General features: G+C 48.0%; 1 protein-coding gene across 1 annotated transcript in view; it reads left to right on the forward strand.

The window, feature by feature from the left end:
* The first annotated feature begins 329 nt into the window (after positions 1–329).
* The window catches only part of LOC136399457 (zinc finger protein 543-like), a 30143-nt gene continuing 7338 nt past the window's right edge, over positions 330–23134 (forward strand). Inside the window, exons 1-4 of the mRNA XM_066374631.1 lie at positions 330–472; positions 3157–3283; positions 12491–12586; positions 16634–22048. Of these exons, the coding sequence (XP_066230728.1) occupies positions 440–472; positions 3157–3283; positions 12491–12586; positions 16634–18201 (1824 nt within the window). The 5' untranslated portion in view covers positions 330–439 and the 3' untranslated portion in view covers positions 18202–22048. The remainder of the gene's footprint in view (positions 473–3156; positions 3284–12490; positions 12587–16633; positions 22049–23134) is intronic.

The raw sequence follows: 23134 nt of genomic DNA on the forward strand, positions 1-23134 counted from the left end.
TCCCTCTAAGGGGATTCCAAGAGAAGTTAGGAGCCGCCGGTTGATGCCTTGTCTCCGGGAGGAGAAACCTCTTTGCTTCCTGAGTCTCCATCGCCCTGCCCCTTGTTCCCCCAAGTTGTGCCCACTGCGGTAAAAATGGCGCTGGGTTGTCTGTAAAGCAAAAACTACTTCACCCAGTAGGCTACTAGTCGCGTGTGTCCGCTAGCGCTGGACCAATAGGACTGGGCGGTTTCCTGTAGGCAAGGTCCCTCGCGGGGCGGGACTTCTGGTTCCGTTGCTCAATACGTCATAGGTCTGTGCCCCGTCGCTCCTCCCCGGTTGCGGGTCAGCCGAGGCCGATCTGCTATTGACAGCGAAAGGGGCGCCATCACCTGAAGCGGCAGAACGTCTCTCGTTCTCCGCTTCCCCGGACCCGGCACTTCGACCTCCGAAGTCCCCTATGATGGCAGCCGCGTGGGCGAACCCTGCGCAGGTCAGTGGGTGATGGTTTTGGGCATTTCTGGTTCGGAGAGGCCTCCTGCGCGGTGCCAGGTCCACCATTGCCTGTGTATTTACAGCCCTGTCGTTTCTGTGACGCGGTTTCAGTCACTATGTGCAGGACAGCTGTTGTGACAGAAACAGAAGAGAGTCAGAGAGAGGGACAGACAGGAAGGGAGAGAGAATGGGAAGCATCAATTCTTCCTTGTGGCACCTTAGTTTGTCCATTGATTGCTTTCTAATATGTGCCGGGGTGGGGGTGGGGGCTACAGCCGAGCGAGTGACCCCCTTGCTCAAGCCAGTGACATTGGGCTCAAGTCTGTGCCCCTGGAGTCATGTATATGATTCCACAGTCAAGCCAGTGAACTTAGGGTTTCGATCCTGTGTCCTACGCGTCCCAGTCGGACACTCTATCCACTGTGCGACCGCCTAGCCAGGTTCCCCACCCTCTTGTAAATCCCGCGGGCGCCACGGTGACAGGCCGGTTCGAACCCCAGCCCCCGCCCCGCCCGTCTTTCCCCATTGCACTGACCTTTGACCTTAGACTGTCCCTGTCGTCTGTGACCTATTTCCCCATGTATAAGACGCACCTGCATTTCGGCCCGATTTTGGGGAGGAAATTATATAGTCATTGGACTCCAGTTTTACTCATCATAAAATTCATACAACTCCTCGTCACCCTCAAAACTTGTAAAAAAAAAAAACCACTGTATAAGGTGCACCCAGTGTTTAGACCCAGAATTTTTTTTAAAAAGGGTGCGTCTTATACCTGGGGAAATGTACATTCTTTTTCTTTTTTTAAATGATATTCTTTATTTTTTAAAAAGATTTTACTTATTCAGTTTAGAGAGGAGAGATAGAAGGGGAGGAGGAACAGGGAGCATCAACTCCCATATGTGCCTTGACCAGGCAATCTCAGGGTTTCGAACTGGAGACCTGAGCATTCCAGGTACACACTTTATCCACTGCACCACCTCAGGCCAGGCCCACAGTACATTCTTTTGGCCTCTGTTCAGCTGTATTTTATTTTGAGAAGGTCTTTCCTAGCAGTTCAGCCTACAATGGCCCCTTTCCTGCTTGCCCCATTTCTGGCAAATTCTGCCCCTGTTCATGACACCTGTAAATTTTGGGTGAACTGGTAGAGCTCCCTGGACCTCAGCTCTCTGACTGGCCGGAAGATGATGATGGTATTGACCTCACAGGTTGATTGCTTGTCATATGTGCCTTGACCAGGCAAGCCCAGTGTTTTGAACCAGCGACCTCAGAATTCCAGGTTGATGCTTTATCCACTGTGCTACCACAGGCCAGGCTATATTTTTTAATTAATCTTTATACCTGTTGCTGAGTAAGAATTATTGTAATGATCCAGAAATCGAGGTTCTAACAAATGATGTGAGGTCCCCATCCATGTTCATACTACAGGCGAGTGTTGATTTTTAGATTGTAGATTTAGCCTGACCAAGCAGTGGTGCAGTGGATAGAGTGTCAGTCTGGGATGCTGACGACCCAGGTTCGAAACCGCAAGGTCGCCAGCTTGAACCTGGGATCATAGACATGACCTCCTTCCTGGTCATTGGCTTGAACCCAAAGGTCACTGGCTTGAAGCCCAAGGTCACTGGCATGAGCAAGGAGTCACTTGCTAGGCTAGAGCCTCCTTCCTTCCCCTTGTCAAAGCACGTATAAGAAAGCAATCAGCCTGACCAGCTGGTGGCGCAGTGGATAGAGCGTCAGACTGGGATGCTGAGAACCCGGGTTCGAGACCCTGAGGTCGCCAACTTGAGCGTGGGCTCATCTGGTTTGAGCAGAGCTCACCAGCTTGGACCCAAGGTCGCTGACTCGAGCAAGGGGTTACTCAGTCTGCTGAAGGCCTGCGGTCAAGGCACATATGAGAAAGCAATCAATGAACAACTAAGGTGTTGCAATGCGCAGCGAAAAACTAATGATTGATGTTTCTCATTTCTCTGTTCCTTTCTGTCTGTCCCTGTCTATCCCTCTCTCTGACTCTCTCTGTCTCTGTAAAAGACAAACGAACAAAAAAACTAAAAAAAGAAAAAAAAGAAAAGAAAGCAATCAATACAACTAAGGTGCTGCAACTATGAGTTGATGCTTCACATATCTCTCCCTTCCTGTCTTTCTGTCCCTGTCTGTCCCTTTCTCTCTCTCTCTCTCTCTCTCTTTCTCTTTCTCTCTCTCTCTCTCACTCAATCTCTCTCTGTCTCTTCCTCTTGCTTAAAAAAAAAAAAAAATTTACATCTAAGCATGACGTCGGAGCTGGGGGCTTCCAGTCACTTGAACACAACAGGTAAGTCCCTTAGCACTAAAGCACGCAGACAGTAAGGACCAGTGAGTCTTAAGTGTGATCACTGTAATTAGTGTTAGTATTGTTTTCTTTGTCCTTAGTTTGCATTTTCCATTCCTAGGACATCTGAGAGTTCTTTCCATTCTGGCCCTCACAGTCCACCCAGGACAGTTCTGACCTAATGTTTGCATGAGACGCTTCTGTTTCCTACCCTGCTGTCACCCACCAGTGTGAAGTAGCGTCTGCCTTCTTGAGCCTGGCACAGAGCTTGGCCCTCAGGAGGTGTTTGGTCTCTCTGCCCCTTTTCCATCCAGAGCTACGTCTCTGATGTCATCCAGCAGCTCCAAGATTAACGCTGCTGCCTCTATTTGACTTTGCAGGTACCTGTGACCTTTGAGGATGTGGCTGTGATTTTTACCCAGGAGGAGTGGGAGCAGTTGAACCCCATGCAGAGGAACCTGTACCAGGAGGTGATGCTGGAGATCTTGAGGCACCTGGTGTCTCTGGGTAAGTCCTTCCCAACTCTGCCTAGGGGGGGGGACCTTTCATCTCCTTCATTCTGCCCCCTGGCTCCAGACCTGGCTGGTCGAGAGCCTACCCTCTTGGTAGTCTGCCCACTTGCCTCCCCACAGCTTCACTCATTTTCGGATCTCACCTCTTTCCTGCCTGATCTCCTTGTATCTCAGGGAGGATTGGGTAAGAAATATATAGTGCTCACAGGCCCTGGCCGGTTGGCTCAGTGGTAGAGCGTCAGCCTGGCGTGTGGAAGTCCTGGGTTTGATTCCTAGCCAGGGCACATGGAGAAGCGCCCATCTGTTTCTCCACGCTTCCCCCTCTCCTTTCTTTCCATCTTTCTCTTCCCCTCCCGCAGCCCAGGTTCCATTGGAGCAAAGTTGGCTTGGGCACTGAGGTCGGCTTCATGGCCTCTGCCTCAGGCACTCTTGTTGCAATGGAGCAACTCCCTAGATGCGCAGAGCATCGCCCCTGGTGGGCGTGCCAGGTGGATCCCTGTTGGGCACATGCAGGATTCTGTCTGTCTCCCTCCCCGCTTCTCACTCTAGAAAAATACCAAAAAAAAAAAGAAAAAAGGGGGTATTTTATCCCTTCATATTCATTTTGAAATAGGTCCTAATTTTTGTGAGCAGTACAGTTTACCTTTGGTTACAGCCAAAAGGATGAAGATGTGTTGGGAGGAAGTAGGAGTGTCTCACAGAACCCAAATGCAGGTATTCCAGCTGGGCCCTTTGAGGGATGGACGTAGGAATTTAGGGAAGCGTGATTATGGTCTGGCTTATGCATTTCTTGTCCTGACCTCTCTCTGTGGATCAGTGCCTGTCACTGTCTTTTCACAGTGGCCTTTTCTTTTCTTTTTTTTTTTTAATTTTATTTATTTTTTACAGAGTCAGAGAGAGGGATAGACAGGGACAGACAGACAGGAACAGAGAGAGATGAGAAGCATCAATCATTAGTTTTTCATTGCGCATTGCAACACCTTAGTTGTTCATTGATTGCTTTCTCATATGTGCCTTGACCGCGGGCCTTCAGCAGACCGAGTAACCCCCTGCTGGAGCCAGCAACCTTGGGTTCAAGTCGGTGGGCTTTTTTTGCTCAAACCAGATGAGCCCGTGCTCAAGCTGGCGACCTCGGGGTCTTGAACCCGGGTCGTCTGCATCCCAGTCCGATGCTCTATCCACTGCACCACTACCTGGTCAGGCATTTTTTTTTTTTTTAATTTTTTTTCTCTTTTCTTTTTATTTTATTTATTCATTTTAGAGAGGAGAGAGAGAGAGAGAGGAGAGAGAGACAGGGGGGAGGAGCTGGAAGCATCAACTCCCATATGTGCCTGACCAGGCAAGTCCAGGGTTTCGAACCGGCGACCTCAGCATTTCCAGGTCGACGCTTTATCCACTGTGCCACCACAGGTCAGGCCACAGTGGCCTTTTCTGCCACAGCTATTTTGTAGATGCTTTTTTTTTTTAATTAATTTATTATTTTTTTTTATAGAGACAGAGAGTGAGTCAGAGAGAGGGATAGACAGGGACAGACAGACAGGAATGAAAAGATGAGAAGCATCAATTATTAGTTTTTCGTTGTGCATTGCAACACCTTAGTTGTTCATTGATTGCTTTCTCGTATGTGCCTTGACTGTGGGCCTTCAGCAGACCGAGTAACACCTTGCTGGAGCCAGCAACCTTGGGCTCAAGCTGGTGGAATTTTTGCTCAAACCAGATGAGCCCGTGCTCAAGCTGACAACCTCGGGGTCTCGAACCTGGGTCCTTCGCATCCCAGTCCGACGCTCTATCCACTGCGCCACCGTCCGGTCAGGCCAGACCATGCTTTTTGAGGCCAATGCATTTCTTTTTTTTAATTTCCATTTATTTATTTTACATTATTATTTCTTTATTTATTTAATTTAATTTTTTATTATTTTATTAATTTTTAATTTATTGTGTTTACATGATTTTAAATGTCCCACTGAATATAACTTGCTCACCCCTCACCCCTGTGTCCCTATTAATGCCCCCTTTGCCCCGTTCCCCCTAGCTCCCTACCCCTTCCCTCTATGATTTGCTGCCCTGTAATCTCTATCTCTATGTTATGTATATATAATTTCACTAATCCCTTTACCTTCTCTGATCCCATCCCCTCATCCCCCTTCCCTCTGACAGCTGTCCCTCTGTTCCCTGTGACCCCGTATCTGCCTCTATTCTGTTCCTGGGTTAATTTTGTTCATTAGATTCCACCTATAAGCGAGATCATATGATACTTTTCTTTCTCTGCCTGGCTTATTTCACTTAGCATAATAATCTCCAGGTCCATCCATGCTGTCACAAAAGGTAAGATTTTGTTCTTTTTCACAGCCGTGTAGTATTTCATTGTGTATATGTACCACAGCTTTTTAATGCAATTTTCCATTGATGAACACTTGGGCTGTTTCCAGATCTTGGCTATTATAAACAATGCTGCATTATACATGGGGTGCATTTCTTCTTTTGAATCAGTGATATGGTATTCTTAGGATATATTCCTAAAAGTGGGATATCAACGCATTTCTTTCTTTTATTCTTTTTTTCCATATATATTTTTTTTTATTTTTTTTTTTTATTGATTGATTTTACAGAGAGAGGAGTGGTTGGTGGTGGGGAGTGAGAAGTATCAACTCATAGTTACTTCACTCCAGTTGTTCACTGCTTGCTTCTCATATGTACCTTAATGGGACAAGCCCAGGGTTTCAAACCAGTGACTTCAGCATTCTAGGTCAACGCTCTATCCACTGCGCCACCATTGGCCAGGCTTAATTTTTATTTATTGATTTTAACAAAAGAGGAAGGGAGAAAGAGAGAGAGATAAGAGACAGGAACATTGATCTGTTCCTGTATGTGCCTTGACCAGGTATTGGACTGGCAACTCAGTGCTTCCTGCCAATGCTTTAACTATCTGAGCCACGTACCCAGGACCCAGAACTTTTCTTGTCTGCTTTCTGTATTTTTATATTGTTTCTCTCCACTCATTTAATTCTCCCAGCATGCTCTCCTTGGCAGATAAGAGAAGTAGGGTCTTTGCAGTGGGTCCCTCAAAAGCTTAATCAATCAGCCTGACCAGGCGGTGGCGCAGTGGATAGAGCATCGGACTGGGATGCGGAGGACCTGGGTTCGAGACCCCGAGGTTGCCAGCTTGTGTGCAGGCTCATCTGGCTAGAGCAAAAACTCACCACCTTGGACCCAAGGTCGCTGGCTCGAGCAAGGGGTTACTCAGTCTGCTGTAGCCCCACGGTCAAGGCACATATGAGAAAGCAATCAATGAACAACTAAAGTGTCACAATTTGCAACGAAAAACTAATGATTGATGCTTCTCATCTCTCTGTTCCTATCTGTCTGTCCTGTCTATCCCTCTCACTGACTCTCTCTCTGTCTCTGTAAAATAAATAAATAAATAAATAAATAAATAAATAATCTTTTAAAAAGCTTAATCAATCAATTTAAAAGACACATCTTCGGCCTGACCTGTGGTGGTGCAATTGATAAAGCATTGACCTGGAATGCTGTGGTTGCCGGTTGAAACCGTGGGCTTGTTTAGTCAAGGTACGTTATGGGAGTTGGTGCTTCCTGTTTCTCCTCCCCTCCTCACAGACTCTCTCCTCTCTAAAATGAATAAATAAAATCTTAAAAAAAAAAAAAAAAGACACATCTTTATTGCTAAAAGCTCTGTGCATTTTTTGACTAAACAAGTCTTTTTTTTTTTTTTTTTTTTTTTTTTGTATTTTTCCGAAGCTGGAAACGGGGAGAGACAGTCAGACAGACTCCCGCATGAGGGAGGGGAAGAGAGAGACAGAGAGGAAGGAGGGGGGGGAGTGGAGAAGCAAATGGGCACTTCTCCTATGTGCCCTAGCCGGGAATCGAACCCGGGTCCCCCGCACACCAGGCTGACGCTCTACCGCTGAGCCAACTGGCCAGGGCCTATACAAGTCTTTTTTTCTGTGGGAAATGTTGATAATAACTGGTGGTTCTGGATGTTTGTGCAAATTTTGCAGTTGACAAAACCACTATGTGGAATTCCTCATTTTTATTTTTAGGGGTTCATAAAATGCTGAAGTCTGGCCTCCCCCCAAGTCTGCCCCTTCCTTTGACCCCTGTTTCCTGAGAATTGCCTTTTCCTCTTTACATCCCCCTCTCACTATCGCTTTCCTGAGCCTGCTGGCCATGTGCCACGGTGTTTGTCATTTCCTCTTTAGTGTAGCAGTTGGAAGACGAGGGTCTGGTGTCTGACCCTTGGTGTCCAGTTCTGCTCTGGTTCTTATAAGCTGTGTGTTCCTGGGCAAGATACAGACTCCCTTTGTGCCTCAGTTACCTCCCAGGTAAAATGAGGACGGTTGGAAGGTTAAGTGTCTGAACAATGCCTGCTGATACCTTGCTGTGTGCGGGTTTAGTAATTATGACCCCTGCTGCTGTCACTGTTCTTAAGGATCTCATCGTCTTCATTGCCATGGTTGTCATCCTCGCACTTGGACTCAGCATCTTCTGGAACAATACCGTGTACGTTTGTAGTGAAACAGGCCAGATGCCAGAGCTGACAAGCTTGGTTTCCATTATGGCTCAGCCATTCATCATTTCATGATTTTAGCAAATCACTTTTATCTGCCGGAGTCTCGGTTTTTACATCAAGGAAATGGTGCTGAGTGCACTATGTACTTCATGTGGATGCTGTACAGAAATCCTCAAATGGGATTCTATGTGTGTGTGTGTGTGTGTGTGTGTGTGTGTGTGTGTGTGTGTGTGACAGACAGAGACAGGGACAGACAGACAGGAAGGGAGAGAGAATAAGAAGCATCAGTTCTTCGTTGTGGCACCTTAGTTGTTCATTGATTGCTTTCTCATATGTGCCTTGACTAGGGGGCTACAGCAGACTGACTGACCCCTTGCTCAAGCCAGCAACCTTGGGCTCAAGCTGGTGAGCCCTCCTTAAAGCAGATGAGCCTGTACTCAAGCCAGCAACCCTGGGGTTTCAAACCTGGGTCCTCCACGTCCCAGTGTGACGCTGTCTCAGGGGTCGGGAACCTTTTTGGCTGAGAGAGCCATGAACGCCACATATTTTAAAATGTAATTCCATGAGAGCCATACAATGACCTATGTACGTTATGCATTATCCAATAAAAATTTGGTGTTGTCCCGGAGGACAGCTGTGATTGGCTCCAGCCACCTGCAACCATGAACATGAGCAGTAGGAAATGAATGGATTGTAATACATGAGAATGTTTTATATTTTTAACATTATTTTTCTTATTAAAGATTTGTCTGTAAACCAGATGCAGCCATCAAAAGAGCCACATCTGGCTAGCGAGCCATAGGTTCCCGACCACTGCTCTATCTACTGCACCACCGCCTGATCAGGCAGGCTCCGAGATTATTTATTCAGCTGTTTGCAGTCTACTAATAAGCCCATCAGAGACATTATTCAGTGTTTTTGGTCTATAGCATTTCTGTTTTGTTCTTTTTCTCTTTCTTAAGCGAGAAATAGAGAGGCAGAGAGACAGACTCTTGCATGCACCCTCACCAGGATCCACCTAGCAAGCCCCCTACCAGATGATGCTTGCCCATCTGGGGCCATTGCTCCATTGCTTAGCAACCGAACTACTTTAGCACCTGAGGTGGAGGCTGTAGAGCAGTCCTCAGCACTCGGGCCAACTTTGCTCCAGTGGAGCCTTGGCTGTGGGAAAGGAAGAGAGAGGTAGAGAGAGGAAGGAAAAGATGAAGGGTAGATGGGCACTTCTCCTGTGTGCCTGGGCCGGAATCGAACCCAGGACCTCCACACGCGGGGCTGATGCTCTACCACTGAGCCAACCGGCCAGGTCTCTTTTTTGTTCTTAATTAGGATTTCCATCTCTCTGCTTACCTTGTCCATCTGTTCTTACATGTTGTTACTTTGTCTGTTAATGTGTCCTTAGCATATTAATCATTGTTATTGTAAATTTCTGATCTGATAATTCTAGCATCCCTGACATACCTGTTTCTGATGCTTGCTCTTATGTCTTCAGATTGTGGTTTTTGCCTTTTAGCATTTATTCATTTTTTTTCTTTTTAGTGAGAGAGATAGGAAGGGAAAGAAATAATGTGAAGCATCAACTCATAGTTGCATCACTTGAGTTATTCATTGATTACTTCTCTTACGTGCCTTGACTCTGGGAGCTCAAGCCAGTGATCATGGGATCATGTTGGTGATTCCATGCTCAAGCAGATGAGCCTGTGCTTAAGCCAGCAATCTTGGGGTTTTAAACCTGGGATCTCAGTGTCCCAGGTCAATGCTCTATTCACTGTGCCACCACCAGTCAGGCTTAGCATTTATTCCTGATACCTGGATATGATGTACTGGGTAAAAGTAACTGCGATAAATAGGCCTTTAGAAATGGAATGGTTGAGGTGTGGACATAGGGAGAGTGTCCTATGTCCTATTAGTAGGGTTCAGTTTTTTAGTGCACCTGCACCTCTGGACTGTGACTTCACAAGGGTTTCTCAGTATTTATGTTGTCCCCTTTAGGTAAGACAGGATGGTTAGAGTTGATTGGACTTGGCTGTTTCCTCTTCCCCAGGTTAGTTAGGCTCTGATAAAGCATTTAGGCTCTAGTTAACTACCTAGTTTCTCTTGAAGGCAGGCCTTGTTAAGAACTTAATGCTCTGGGCCCTGGCCAGGTGGCTCAGCAGTAGAGCATCAGCCCAGCGTGTGGAAGTCCCGGGTTCGATTCCTGGTCAGAGCACAAAGGAGAAGTGCCCATCTGCTTCTCCACTCTTCCCCTCTCCTTTGTCTCTCTCTTCCCCTCCCGCAGCCAAGGCTCCATTGGAGCAAAGTTGGCCCGGGCACTGAGGATGGCTCCATGGCCTCCACCTCAGGTGCTAGAATGCCTCCAGTTGCAAGAAAGCAACGTCCCAGATGGGCAGAGCATCGCCCCCTGGTGGGCATGCCCGGTGGATCCCGGTCGGGCACATGCGGGAGTCTGTCTCTCTGCCTCTCTGCTTCTCACTTCAGAAACATACAAAAACAAAAAAGAGCTTAATGTTCTGGTATATTTTAAAGCTGCTTATCTCCCCCTGCCAGAGGCCAAAGGGGATTTGTTTTTTTGTTTGTTTGTATTTACTGTGGAAACTCTGTCAAACTCCTGGAGATAAATCTCAGTATTGAGAGTGCCCCCCTGGCCCTGTCCCCCTGGAGTTGTCTGCCCAGAGCCTCCATCCGTTGATCAGTCACAGCTCAGGTTGCCTGTCCTGGCAGCCCGTGCGCCCCTGCTGCTTTGAACCAGGACTGCCGTCTCCAGTCTAGGGTGTAGCAGTTTGCCTGCTGTGCCCTTCCCTGTTCCTGTCCTGAGAAGACTCGTTGGTATTTCAGTCTATGCCGCTTTCTCCTTGTCAGGAGTGGGTGGCAACTCCCAGGCTTTTTAGATGCAGAACTGGTAAAAGGACGTCTTTGAAATGTTAGTGTTTGACTCACTGCTAGTACTAAAATTCCATGAGAACATGGAAGATGGATGAAGCCCTGGGACCCCGCAGCCACCGTTCAGTGGAGTTTCTCAGAAAGTGGCATTTGTGCTTAGACCCAAAGAGTTAGAGTAGGCAAGAAGGAACAAGTGGGGCAAGAACCCCCTTTCCAGGGAGTTGGGGTGACATGTACAGTGGTCCTGAGGTTGGAGGGGGCAGGACTCCTGACAGAGTGGAAGGAAGGTCTCCTTCACCTGTCCTCGGCCATGGCAGACATGAGTAAACATTTGCTTAGTGACGACAGGTACATCCTGAGCTTTGGTCCAGGATCTGCAGGTGAGGGTTCTGTCTCTCCTGCTCCATAGAGTCCTTTACCCTTGCAGTGTGGCTGCACAGGGCAGACCAGCTCAGTCTTCACCCCGAAGTAAACGTATCACCTCACTGAGCATGCAGCTCAGAGGTGAGGCTGGCTCCGGGTTTGACAGGGCCCACCCAGTTATCTGCATCTTTGCTTCTTGTCCTTGGTCCTGACACCCAGGCTGTCTCTGGCAAAAGTTGTGAGATGCTTCAGGACAACAGGAGCTGCAGGTGCCCCACCTGGCCTCTAGATGAAAACTTTCTCTCTACTCAGAGTGACTCATCTTGTAGGTCACGTGACAGCGATCTGAGAATAACCGTCATCAGGGATGCCATTTGTAAGGTGACAGACCTGCCAGATGGGCCACCAACACCTGGGGAGTGTGTAAGTCTACTGATGCCCAAGCCTTGCCCCAGATATTTTGTTTGAATAGGTCAGTGTTGGCGGCCAGGTGCCCCAGGTGTTACTAATGCACAGGGAAGTTGAGGGCCCTGGCTTAGATTAAGCCTTTTGAGTAGCATGAATGTTCATACACATACTCGTGCCTCCTGACCATCCAGAGTATGACCATACAAAAACTTTTATTTTAAAAATGTGTAAGGCAACATTTAAAAAAAGGCAAATGTATGTTCTTGTTTCCATACATTGGTTATCAAACAAACATGATTTTTTGTGTGTGTGTATGGCTAAGACAGAGTCAGAGAGAGGGACAGACAGACACAAAGGGAGAGAGATGAGAAACATCAATTCTTCGTTTCGGTTCCTTAGTTGTTTATTGATTGATTTTTCATATGTGCCTTGACCAGAGGGCTACAGCAGACTGAGTGACCCCTTGCTCGAGGCAGTGACCTTGGGCTCAAGCTGGTGAGCCTTGCTCAAACCCAGTGAGCCTGTGCTCAAGCTGGCAACCTCGGGGTCTTGAACTTGTGTCCTCCGCGTCCCAGTCCGACTCTCTATCCACTGTGCCACTGCCTGGTTAGGCCAAACATGATTTTAAGTTAATAAAACTATAACTGGAACTATTTTTGGAAAAAACAAAAACAAAAACAAAACTCACTCCCGGGGGTCAGCGAGCATGAAAAAAACTCACTACTGAAAGGGTTAAGTAGAAAGCATCGTCAGGAGATTCGTCTGAATGTTTAAACAGTGTTGGGATAGCATAGGGTGGCAATAAAAAGGAACTGGTGCTGTCTACGCAACGGCACTGATGTCTACCATGTTTGGGTCTTTTGGGTGGTGTTTTTGCCCTTGGTTTCCAGGTCTCAGCATTTTATTTGCACAGATGGGAGCAGCTTTGTTCTAGGGTCTCGTCTACGTCCTGAAGTCCGGGCCTAGATTTTTCTTTCGGCTCACCCAATTCCCTGTTTCCTCTCTCTCTTTTCCTATGAACAGGCTGTCCTGTGTCTGAACCAGAACTGATCTACCCACCGGAGCATCGTCCAGAGTCACAGACGTTGAAGAAGGAGCTCTTCTCAAGCTCCTGTCCAGGTGGGTGCCAACAGCCGGCCAGGTGGGGGTTATGGCCACTTGAAGACAACAAGGTGACCACTACCTCTGGCATTTGTGGGGATTTTCTTATGGCCTACATGCAGCCTTTTAACCTGAGGTCCTTCTGTCTCCCTTTCTCCAGCCCTTGTCACACTCCTCACCACTTCTGGAGGGAGTTGGGAGGTGTCTTCTTAGGTAACATTTGCATTCTTGGCTCCAGCTGCCTGGTCTTAACACGAGCTGTGGTGCACAGCAGCCTGTGGCCCTGGAAAAGTTATGTGTTCTTGTCACACCACTGATATCTCAGCATAATTTATTTTATTTTCATTTATTTGTTTTTTTTAAGTGAGAGGAGGGGAGATAGACAGACTCCCACATGTGCCCCAACCGAAATCCACCTGGCGAACCCTCATCTAGGGCCAATGTTTGAATCAAGCAAGTTATCCTGAGCACCTCGGGCTGATGCTTGGACCAACCGAGCAAGCTATCGTGTATGCCCAGGGCCGACACTCAAACCAGTCGAGCCACCGGCTGCAAAAGGGAAGAGAGAGAGAGAAGGGGGGAGAGGGAGGAGTGGAGAAGCAGATGGTCACTTCTCATGTGTGCCTTGACTGGGGATCGAACCCGTGACATCCACACTCCAGGCTGATGCTCTATCCACTGATCAACTGGCCAGAGCCTCAGCATAGTTTCATATAGAAAATAAGAGACTTTGTCCTGTGTTGCTTCTAAACCTAAATCTCTCCTGTGTGTAGCTTCCCTTCTTACCTGCCTGGAGGATGTCTTGGCTCCGACCACGGCCAATTCTTGCACCAGAGTCTAGATCACACCTTGTGAGGGAAGCTGCCTTCTCCACTTCTTTTTTGCCTCTTCTGTTACCTTGTCCATTCACAACTCAGCATAAAAATATAGTTGGGTCGGCCCTGGCCGGTTGGCTCAGTGATAGAGCGTCGGCCTGGCGTGTGGGGGACCCGGGTTCGATTCCCGGCCAGGGCACATAGGAGAAGAGCCCATTTGCTTCTCCACCCCCCCCCTCCTTCCTCTCTGTCTCTCTCTTCCCCTCCCGCAGCCAAGGCTCCATTGGAGCAAAGATGGTCCGGGCACTGGGGATGGCTCCTTGGCCTCTGCCCCAGGCGCTAGAGTGGCTCTGGTCGTGGCAGAGCGATGCCCCGGAGTGGCAGAACATCACCCCCTGGTGGGCAGAGCGTGCCAGGTGGATCCTGGTCGGGCGCATGCGGGAGTCTGTCTGACTGTCTCTCCCTGTTTCTAGCTTCAGGGGGAAAAAAAAAAAAAAAAAATATATATATATATATATATATATATATATATAGCTTCAGGAAAAAAAAAAAAAAAATATATATATATATATAGTTGGGTCTTTGCTTGGGGAAAGTAAGTAAAAAGGGCCGATGCAGCCCTACCGGTTGGCACAGTGGATGGAGTGTCGGCTTGGTGTATGGAAGTCCTGGGTTTCATTCCCGGCCAGGGCACACAGGAGAAGTGCCCATCTGCTTCTCCACTGTTCCCCCTCTCCTTTTACTCTGTCTCTCTCTTACCCTCCTGCAGCCAAGGCTCCATTGGAGCAATGTTGGCCCGGGCACTGAGGACAGCTCCATGGCCTCCGCCTCAGGCGCTAGAATGGCTCCAGTTGCAGCGGAGCAATGCCCCAGATGGGCAGAGCATCGTCCCCTGGTGGGAATGTCAGACGCATGCGGCAGTCTCTTTGCCTTCCCGCTTCTCACTTCAGAAAAACAAAAAACCAAAAAGACAAGTCTCTGTGGGGGAGGTCCCTCTCTACCAATCACAATACTGATTCTGCTCCATACAGGGTCACTACTTTGCTCCTAATTTTTGTAGACAGCATGGCCCACAGTGTCTGAGTGCTCTTGCCGTGCTTGGCACTGTGCAGATTGCTTTATAGGCATCTTCTCAGTTTACCCTGGCTTCGTCCAGTCAGACTTTGAGCTGAGAAGTTCTGATTCCGGAGCCGACCCTCCTCTGACTTCCATGCCAAGTGACCTTACACTGCACCATTGTCTGATGGCACTCAGCTCCAGCGTTTGGCCCTCTTGGTTTGTCAGCCCGTTCTCACTGAGCCTTCATTCTCGTCCTCCTCTTGCTGCCACTCTGATCTTGGCTCATCAAACATCTCATGGCCCATTCTTTCTACTGTTAAGTCCTCAAACATTCTTTTTTCAGGGACTGAGAGAGGGATAGACAGACAGGAACGGAGAGAGATGAGAAACATCAATCATCAGTTTTTCGTTGGGACACCTTAGTTGTTCATTGATTGCTTTCTCATATGTGCCTTGACCCGGGGGCTTCAGCAGACCGAATAACCCCCTGCTTGAGCCAGCGACCTTGGGTCCAAGCTGGTGAACTTTTTTTTTTCTTTTTTTTTTTTGCTCAAGCCAGATGAGCCCGAGCTCAAGCTGGCCTCGGGGTCTCTAACCTGGGTCCTCTGCATCCCAGTCCTACGCTCTATCCACTGTGCCACCGCCTGGTCAGGCGTCCTCAAACATTCTTACGTGTTTCCTGGCGTGGTCCAGAAGTTCATTCTGTGACTAAGCCATAAAAGATTCAAGCTAATGTGCACTGATTTATTTTTTCTTTTTTTGTGACAGAGAGAGACAGAGAGAGGGACAGTTAGGGACAGACAGACAGGAAGAGAGAGAGATGAGAAGCATCAGTTCTTCATTGCAGCACTTTAGTTGTTCATTGATTGCTTTCTCATATGTGCCTTGACCGGGGGGCTACAGCAGACCAAGTGATCCCATGCTCAAGACAGTGACCTTGGGCTCAAGCCAGCAACCATTGGGGTCATGTTTATGATCCCACACTCAAGCTGGTGAGCCCGTGCTCAAGCTGGAGACCTTGGGTTTTCTAACCTGCATCCTCCACGTCCCAGTCTGACACTCTATGCCCTGCACCACCACCTGGTCAGGCTGTTTTTAGCTTTATTATTTAGAAGAGAAAATGAAACCTTATAGAATTTGAGTACCTTGCCAGGCACCAGAAAGCTAATATTGAGTCCTTCTGGAACTTGAATTCAGGGTTTCTGTGGTCAGAAACCATGATCTTAACCACAATACCCATATGACCTCTTCACTTATATAGAGTGGACCTCCTATACAGTTCAATTAGTCATAAACCTTGATTTATGACACATTGTCGTCCCTGATTCATGAAGGACCTTGATTGATTGTTGTATTAATTAAATAATTTATTTGCTTATTCGTTTCTTCTTGATAATAATACACTCAACATTGCCAAATGCAAGAGTGAGAGCATTACTCTTACCCTACTATCTTAATCTGGGCCGTTACAACAAGAATGCCACAGATTGTTCTAGAAGCTGGGCAGTCCAAGATCGAGGTGCTGGCCAATTTGATGAGGGTCCACTTCATGGCTTGCAGATGGTTATGTTCTTGTTCTAGCCTCCCAATTGAGGCCAACTGAAAAAGCAAGCCCTCCCCTGTCTCTTGTAAGGACACTTATCTCATCTCGGGGCTGAACTCTCACCAGCCCCATCTTCTCTGGCACTGTCATTTCCTGATTCTGGGAGGACTGTGCCTTTCTTTTCCTTCTTGTCCTAAGGCTTGGTGAGATGGGCTTCCCACTTTCTCTGTATGGTTACTTCTACTGCTCCCCCAGGACGGAGCTCATAAGGCACCCCATCTGGGAAGCCCCTCTGACCTTCCTGATTTCCATCTTGGCTGCATGGATGGCCCTTTGCAGCACCTTGAGATGTTCTTGCTACGAGCAAACTCAGCACACAGAGTGTCTTTGTTTCTCTTCACCTGTGCCCCCAGTCTCTAGACACTCTGTCACCTGTTTATCTGTTCCCTCTGGGTTTCCCATGAAAAGGTGGGAAGAATCCAAGAACCAAAAAAAGAAATAGCACACCTAAGTTTCAGATTGGAAAGCCCAGCAGGTACAGACCACGGTTTTTACCCCATTGCTCTCACTGAAATGGTGAGTTTGTTTCTTTTTTGTGATTCCACCAGTAACAGGCCCTTTTGTGTATTGAATTCCAAATTCCCGCAGGTGACGCCACAAGACCCAAGACCCATCAGGCCTTGTCTGAGGACATCTCACTCCAGGAACAACTGACTCAGCGAGTCTCAGGGGACACCCAGGTCGTGCAAGGCAGGGACCAGGATGGCTTATCAGCAGTTCAGGAAGGGCACCTGGAACCAGAAATGGACCATCTGAGGACACAGCTATCTGGGACACCGAGCTCTGAATGTAGCAGTTTAGGGAGAGACAGCAGTCTGCACTCCAGGAATATCCAGGAGTTGGTCTCTCCAGCGGATGCTCTCTGTGAACGAGACTCATGCAGACCAGTGACAGATCTCTTCATTCATGAAGGGAAACAGCCCTACAAGTGTGAGGAATGCGGAAAAGTATTTAACAAAAGATGCTTCCTGGTTCGACATAAAGAGATTCACACTGCAGTGAAACCTTACGAATGCACAGAGTGTGGGAAAAGCTTCAGCAAGAGCACCTACCTACTTCAGCACCACATGGTCCACACAGGGAAGAGGCCCTGTGAGAGCACGGAGTGTGGCAAGGCCTTCAGCCGCCAGTCACACCTCACCAGGCACCAGCGGACCCACAATGGCGAGCAGCCCTATGTGTGCAGCGAGTGTGGGAAGACCTTTCACAGCAGGTCATCTATTAGAAGACACCAGCAGATTCACAGAGGAGAAAAGCCCTACGAGTGCATCGAGTGTGGCAAAGCCTTCAGCCAGAGAGCCAATCTCATTCGACACGCCATCATCCACACCGGGGAGAAGCCTTTCACGTGCACTGAATGTGGTCAGTCTTTCACCCACTGCTCCACATTGACCTTGCACAAAAGGGCCCACACCGGAGAGAAACCTTTTGAGTGCAAAGAATGTGAGGACACCTTCAGCACAAGGAAAGACCTCATTCGACACATCAGCATCCACGTGGGAGAGAAGCCCAGTAAGTGTGGTGAGTGTGGGAAGGTCTTCAACCACAGGTCATACCTCAAAAGGCACCTGCGGATCCACAGTGGAGAGAAACCATATGAGTGCTCGCAATGTGGGAAGGCTTTTATCTGCAGGTCAGGCCTCACCAGGCACCGGAGGATTCATAGTGGAGAGAAGCCCTATGAGTGTACGGAGTGTGGGAAGGCTTTTAACCGGAAGTCAGGCCTCACACGACACCAGCGGATTCATAGTGGAGAGAAGCCCTTTGAGTGTACGGAGTGCGGCAAGGCTTTTAACCGGAAGTCAGGCCTCAACAGGCACCGGAACATTCACAGTGGAGAGAAACCTTTTGAGTGTGGTGAGTGTGGAAAGGCCTTTAACCACAGGTCATACCTCACACGACACCAGCAAATTCACAGCGGAGAAAAACCCTATGCGTGCATGGAGTGCAACAGAACCTTCTGCCAAAAGGTACATCTCATTCGACATGCCATCATCCATACCGAGGAGAAGCCCTATGAATGCCGGGACTGTGGAAAGGCCTTTGGTAGCAGCTCATCCCTCACCCAGCATCAAAGGGTTCATTTTGGAAGAAACCCTGTTGGAACAGAAGTGGGAAGACCCTCCCCAGGGGGACAATCCTCAGACAACCTCTAAGAATTCCTGTTGCGGAAAGACATTTTGAATGTACACACTGTGGAGAATGTTTTGTCAGAATCTAATCATTTATATCAAAGACAAGCCCCCCACCCAGGGCCCCCAGTTTTCTTCCCTGTGGGAAAATCTGTTGCAGGATATCAGTTGTTGATGTAATAATGACTCAGGTTAGACGTTAACTCAGCCTAGAAGCTCATTCTGCATCTTAGATTTCATCCTGGAGAGTGATCCAGTCTTCATTGTGCACTTAGCAAAAACCTTCAGCCACATCTTTCTCTTTAGTTTATAACTCCAAAATCATCTCAGGGATATTTAAGAGATAGAAGGAGAGACAAATAAAAGCACAGTGTTTTTTTTCACATTGCATGAGAAATCTATGGCAATCTGTCATCACTTCCTTACTTTATACAGAAGCGGGGAGTGTTGCAGAAATCAGAGAGCCTTGTTCCCTTATTTGTCTTGTGTGTACATTCACTTCTGCCCAATATTAAGAGTTAGATAGTTGAGGGTACGTCTGAAAACATTGATTGAAAGCCATTGTTCTACAACATTGTCTTTACTTGGAGGCAGCATGAATCTAGGAGAAATAGGAAGGCTTAAGTTATGAAATGCTTTTATGTTGAGATAAAGATGTATGTATGATACAGAAGAAGCCCCTGTGAGACTAAATTTTCTTTTTCAAAAATTTTTAAATTTTATCCATTTCGGAAAGGAGAGAGAAAGAGAGAAGGTGGGGAGGAACAGGAAGCATCAACTCCCATGTGTGCTTTGATCAGGTAAGCCCAGGGTTTCAAACCGGCGACCTCAGCATTCCAGGTGGATGCTTTATCTACTGCATCACCATAGACCACAGGTCAAGTCAAGAGTAAATTTTCTGTCAAGACAAATAAAAAGATGTACATATAGCCTGACCAGGTGTACAGTGGATATAGCGTCGTTCTGGGACACGGTGGACCCAGGTTTGAAACTTTGAGGTCGCCAGCTTGATCGCGAGCTCATCTGGTTTAAGCAAGGCTCACCAGCTTGAGCCCAAAGTCACTGGTTTGAGCAAGGGGTCACTCACTCTGCTGGAGCCGCCCGGGTCAAGGCACATATGAGAAAGCAATCAATGAGCAACGAAGGTGCCACAACAAAGAATTGATGCTTCTCATCTCTCCCTTCCTGGCTGGCTGTCCCTCTCTGTCTCTGTAACAAACAAGATGTACATATAAATTTGAATTTTTTTTCTAAACATTTTTTTACAACTATCCAGGATTTAGTACTTTCTTGGGGGCTGTGGGTTCAGGTGATGGACTGATGGTGATGGTGTTTGTTTTTCTTTTTAAAGATTTTATTGTTTGTTTTTTTTAGAGAGAGGAGAGAGAATTGAGTAGGAGTGGGAAGCATCAACTTGTAGTAGTTGCTTCGTGTATTTTGACCAACCTAGCTTGAGGTTTCAAACCAGCGACCTCAGCATTCTAGGTGGACATTCTATCTATTGCGCCACCACAGGTCAAGCTGGTGATGGTGTTTTGATGAAGACAGGTCCTCATGACCTGAAGCCTCAGATGGGCCATCTCATAATCACATATCTGTACCTGGGTCTAGCTACCCTGAAGGTCAGCAGGAGGGCACAGGAAGGTCCTGGTGACTGTGAACTAGATGACATCATCCCATGTCACTAATGTGAAACCATGTCAACTCTACTCGACTTAGGCCAGAGGGTAGTTAATCCTGATGTTCCCAAGATCTGAATTGTGTGCTTGGGCGTGTTTACCTGGAGTTTAAAGAAACCCACCATGGCCATACAGGTTCACATTGGGTTCAGGCAGACACTAAAGCAACTGTGGAGACAAAATGGTGGGCCATTCCGTTTATTAGTCTTGCAACTGCATGCGAACATGCAGGTAGGGACCTCCCCTCCCCCCTAGACTGGACTTCCAAGCCAAAAACAGGCCAGGTTGGGAGGGGAAAACGTCCTTCTCTGGGCAAACAAAAACAATGGTCCTCCTAAGCAGGCAGGCAGTGCACAATTTGCCATCTGCTTTCCTGAGAGCAAGCACCTATACCCTCACATAGATCATTCGTACATGAAGCTGCCCTGTGCTCATGCACCAATCAGGCAAAGTACAAGCGAGCAAACCTAACTCATTTGTAACTTACTGGTTTGCCCAATACTCTCCTGCTCCGCTGTCTGTGAAATAACTAAATAAGCCAGATAGTACAAATGTGTGCTTTTAATCAAAACCACTGAGTCAGGAAGTTGTATTTTTTGTTTTGCTAAATAATGCTAAGGATTCTGCAAAGAAGCCTCCCCCATTTCACCTCCCATAGAAGTGTACATTAAAGCATTGTGATTGTAACACTATGTCAGTAATAATACATTTAATACATTAGGGATACTTCCAAGAACCTCATTGGATACGTAAAAGCAAAGATGGTACAACCCTATATATTTTTTCCGATATATAGAATGGTGTGGATATACTAGACAAGAAGCTGGATGAAGCAGGATGGGTCAAGATTTCATCATTTAATTTAATTTATGAATTCTTTCTGGACCTTCCCATTTTAAGGTGACCAACTTTTTTACAATGAAAAGGAGGACAAAAATAAATGGAAGAAAACATTGTAAAGAAACATTTTATTCATTGCAACAATATAATATGATCAATGCATAATAAAAACTTGTCACATTTCATATTGTAATTATGCTTACATGCCTATCAATTTTTAATAACTCTGAGAAAAGTACACATTTAGATAGAAATACGTCACATCACATGCCATGGATCAACTTTGCATCGACTGAATACGTGCATTTACAGATGAGTCTTCCAATATCAAAAAGGAGGCCACTAGGAGGACACTCCCAGGGAGGATGTAACTTACAAAAGGAGGACTGTTCTCCCTAAAGGAGGACAATTGGTCACTTTACATTTAATATTTTCCAACCGTGGATGACTACAGGTAACAAACTTCGGAAAGCGAAACTATCCTTAAGAGGGCACTAGTGTTTCTATTTACTGTGCACTATGAGAGAGGCACTTTTTATATGAATCCTCATGAGGGCCTTGGTATTTCCCATTGTCGTCAGCGCCTCCCCCCACCCCCCACGCCCAGGGTCTCTAACTTGAGTGAGCGCTGAGCGCCACAGGACTTCTTGAAGTAGCTAGCCGCGTCGTGCCCAACGTCTCAGGTCTGGGTGATGCCACAGTTTGCATCTGCAACAGGTTCCTGCGGGACAACTTCACCTTAAAGCAAAATATCCGTGTTTTTTTTTAAGAGAAAGCCAACCCCACCCCGATGTGCGGACACCTGGACCTACTACTTCCGGTCTGGCTGGCTGCCATGGAAAAGGAAACAAGCCCCTGTGCTCAGAGGTGGAATGATTGCCCACCCCTACAAGGCGGATGCTTCTAGTTTTGGCCTCTCGCTGTACCAATGAGCGCTCAGGAAAGAGGGCGCTTCCTGTGCAGAGGGCGGAACTTCCGACCAGTTTCTCGAGCACTTCCTTCTACTTGCAGTGGCCTTTGGAGAGCAGACAGGAGACACGTGGCCCCGAGTGGGCGCCCCTCACAGGCTAAAGAGGGAAGGACAGTGACGTAAAGGGCAGCTAGTGCGCTTGCGCAATGGTGACACCCGGGCTCTGGTTCCTCCTCCCTCAGACTCTGCGCCACTCTTGGACAGAGGCCCCACCAAGGCTTCCGGGCTCTGGCGCCCCCGCCCCCTAAGGCTGCGACCTGAGCCTCAGGATCATTAGACGCCATTTTATAGCAACGTTCGGATGTGATCCCGCTGTTGTCACCGGCCTCAGAACCCACTTGGCCCCGTGGTTGGGGCGACAGTGCGGATGAATCCCATGCAGGTGAGTGCAGGGTCCCCTCAGGTTTTTACACCCTGTCACGCCTTTATATGCTCACCGCTCCTCCTCACCAGATGTGGTGTCTTGGGACCTCTCTACATTTTTGTATTCCTGATTCTTTGTCGTGGAGTCCTCGGAGGGGATCCTGCCTTAGGGTTCTGGGTCCAAGTCCCGGCTTATATACATGAAATGACGTTGGGAAGGGTGTTCCGGTCCCAGGAAAAGGCATGTACAAAGACTTGGAAGCGAAACTCGGTTGAAAGTGATGAGGGTTTCCGTTGTTTTGAGGGGGAGAATGTATAACAGGGGGCGGAAGTCGGCCCGGAAGTGGCAGCCCCAGGAGCTCAGCTTCATTGCTGAACGTGTGGAGCAGAGGGCGGGGGGTTATGTAACACACTTCTTTTTCTTGATATTGTTCTGAAGTGAGAAGCGAGGAGGTAGAAAGACTCCCGCGTGCGCCTACCGGGATCCACCCGGCATTGCCACCCCGGGGTTGATGCTCTGCCCATGTGGACCGTTTGCAACCGGAGCAATTCTAGTGCCTGAGGCGGAGGCCATGGAGCCGTCCTCAGCGCCCAGGCCAACATTGCTCCAATGGAGCCTTGGCTGCGGGAAGGGAAGAGAGAGACAGAGAGGCAGGAGAAGGGGAGGGGTGGAGAAGCAGATGGAAGCTTCTCCTGTGTGCCCTGACTGAAAATCAAACCAGGACTTCCACACGCCAGGCCGACACTCTACCACTGAGCCAACCGACCAGGGCCATAACATTTTTTTAAACAGGTTTCCTCTGGTTGCAGAATGGAGACTGGGGGAATGAGGCGGGAGGGAGGGAGACATGGGACGATTGTGAACCGACAGCCTTAAGGCCCTAGTACAGGAGCTTATGGGAGAAGGATGAACCCAGGTTTGGAGGTGTGGGAGGCCTGGTTCTGGACAGGAGGAGACCTGGCTGGCAGGGGAGTATTTAGGGCCCTTCCTGCCAGACACAGTTTACACAGTATTAGTCGGCCCACCTGCCTGGTTCTGCTCTGGGTTTGTCTCGATGATTAGAGAAATGTGAGGAGAGAACAAGCATAAGGTATGCCTAGGGCT

This window comes from Saccopteryx leptura, chromosome 3 (assembly GCF_036850995.1).
Source record: "Saccopteryx leptura isolate mSacLep1 chromosome 3, mSacLep1_pri_phased_curated, whole genome shotgun sequence".
NCBI classification, from domain to species: domain Eukaryota; kingdom Metazoa; phylum Chordata; class Mammalia; order Chiroptera; family Emballonuridae; genus Saccopteryx; species Saccopteryx leptura.